Genomic DNA, 1,981 nt, shown 5'->3' on the forward strand with positions numbered 1-1,981 from the left:
AAAAAAAAAAAAAAGAAGAAGAAGAATAAAAAAAAATGACGATAATAATATCACATTATTATTAACGTGATTATTTCGAAAGTTGTAAAACAATAATAGTAAAATTCGTCGTTAGAACGAAAAACGTAGTTGCAATGGTAAAACTATTGTAAAGTTCCTTCTTCTTCTTTTCCCTTCCCCGCCCCCGCATCCTCACCGTTCTCTCTTTCAAACCATTTTCTTCGCTCCATACCCTTTCCCCTTCTTCTTTCAAACCGTTTTCTTCATTTCTTCCCGCCCCGCCCCCCTCTATACCTTTTACACTATTTTCTTTGTTTCCTCTTTCAAACGATTTTCCCTTCTCTTCAAATTTTTTTTCCTTTCTTCTGATTGGACATAACACGTACCATCGCAACCATATAAATACCGACCGTACACTCGAATCAGTTTAGTTAGTAAGAGAACAGTGAGAAGAAGAAAACTAATTCGTGATATCATCGAGTGTTATATATTCTCCAAGTAATTCGTAAAACGTATAAAAACGTAAAAGGATAAATCATGACTGTACCTATATATATAGAGGAATATGATCCTCAAAGCATTTTCCAAGAAAATGATCCGAACAATTATCAAATCATTGATGTAAGAAATTATATCACGACTTATAGAAGAAATCGACCAAGAAGTTATCGACCCTTTACACGAAGTTATTATAATTATTGTAACAATAAAACAACTGTTTATTATAACGACGATGAGGACGATGATTATAATGAAGAAAGTAATATTGGAAGTGATGAACTAGCGATTATTCGAAGTAATGATCCAGTTGAATATGAAAATATTATAAATAAAAATCGAAAATGTGCAGTCAGGAGGCTATACAATATGCTTTTTAAACTTCATTTAACATATCCTAGTTCCTACCGACATATCGGTAATTCTATATTGCATGATTAATGTCATCACCACATTGTGAAAAAGGTGCCACATACACAAAATCAATTCATTATCTTTTGGGCTCTTTTACGAGATCGAGACAAGTCAGATGCAAGTCAGATGCAAGTCAGATGCAAGTCAGATGCAAGTCAGATGCAAGTCAGATGCAAGCCAGATGCAAACCAGATGCAAGCCAGATGCAATCTAGGACACGTGGATCTATTTCCTCTATTCTGATTATAAATCTTTGTTGTGATCATAATTACCTAATAATCTTTGCCTATTGAACATTTTTTCATTGATTTTTCTTAACGAAAATTGCGTCAAAAGTTTTTATAAAAATTTAAGCTGAAACTCGTATAAAATGAAGTGTTAAAAAATATTTGTAATCTCAGAATTTTCTATTAATATGTATATGTAACCATTTCTTTGCGTCTTCATATATGCGTGTGTATGTGTGCGTATACCTTTCTATAATTACGTATTACTTAAGTATGAAACAATACTTTTTGTTAAATGATTATTTACTGAAGTTTGTATCACGAGTATAATTTATATATCGATTTACTTATCACGTATATAATGTGTCGTGAACATTTAATAATAATCTTTAATAATAATCATGTTTAATCAAGAGTAAACGTATTTGTATCTTTATACCTACGTATGTAAATTTGATCATATCAAATAAACGTTATGATAGCAAAAAAAAAAAAAAAAAAAAAAAAAAAGTGATATTGTGTGATCGTTTCATTTTTATTAATACTATGCTAATATAAAAGTCAATTCGATATTTTATTATAAAGTTAAGAATACAAGATAGAAGAGAAACAGCTGCCCGATCGCGGAAGTTTATGAAATAATTTGAAATTCAAAATGATATTTTTATTTCTTGAAATTAATATATTCCTCTTGATGGATTTATAAAGCTCATTAAAAAAAAAAGAAAAAAAGAAAAAAAGAAAAAAAGAAAAAAAGAAAAAAAAGAAAAATATATAGAAAAAATTACGAAACATATTAAGTTTTATCCTTGAAACGTTCTCAAGGCAAAAGTATATAATAA

General features: G+C 29.3%; 1 protein-coding gene across 2 annotated transcripts; it reads left to right on the forward strand.

Moving 5' to 3' along the window:
* The first annotated feature begins 413 nt into the window (after positions 1-413).
* On the forward strand, positions 414-1,554 carry LOC124954166. 2 transcript variants are annotated; one of them, XM_047506674.1, is made up of 2 exons: positions 414-916; positions 1,013-1,554. In XM_047506674.1, the coding sequence occupies exons 1-2, from the start codon at positions 538-540 to the stop codon at positions 1,153-1,155; spliced, it is 522 nt and encodes a 173-aa protein (XP_047362630.1). In that variant the 5' UTR covers positions 414-537; the 3' UTR covers positions 1,156-1,554. The 2 variants fall into 2 exon arrangements, with proteins under 2 accessions (XP_047362630.1, XP_047362631.1); XM_047506675.1 differs by having other exon boundaries at positions 414-796.
* Positions 1,555-1,981: the final 427 nt, after the last annotated feature.

This window comes from Vespa velutina, chromosome 14, assembly GCF_912470025.1.
Source record: "Vespa velutina chromosome 14, iVesVel2.1, whole genome shotgun sequence".
In the NCBI taxonomy this organism is placed as follows: Eukaryota; Metazoa; Arthropoda; class Insecta; order Hymenoptera; family Vespidae; genus Vespa; species Vespa velutina.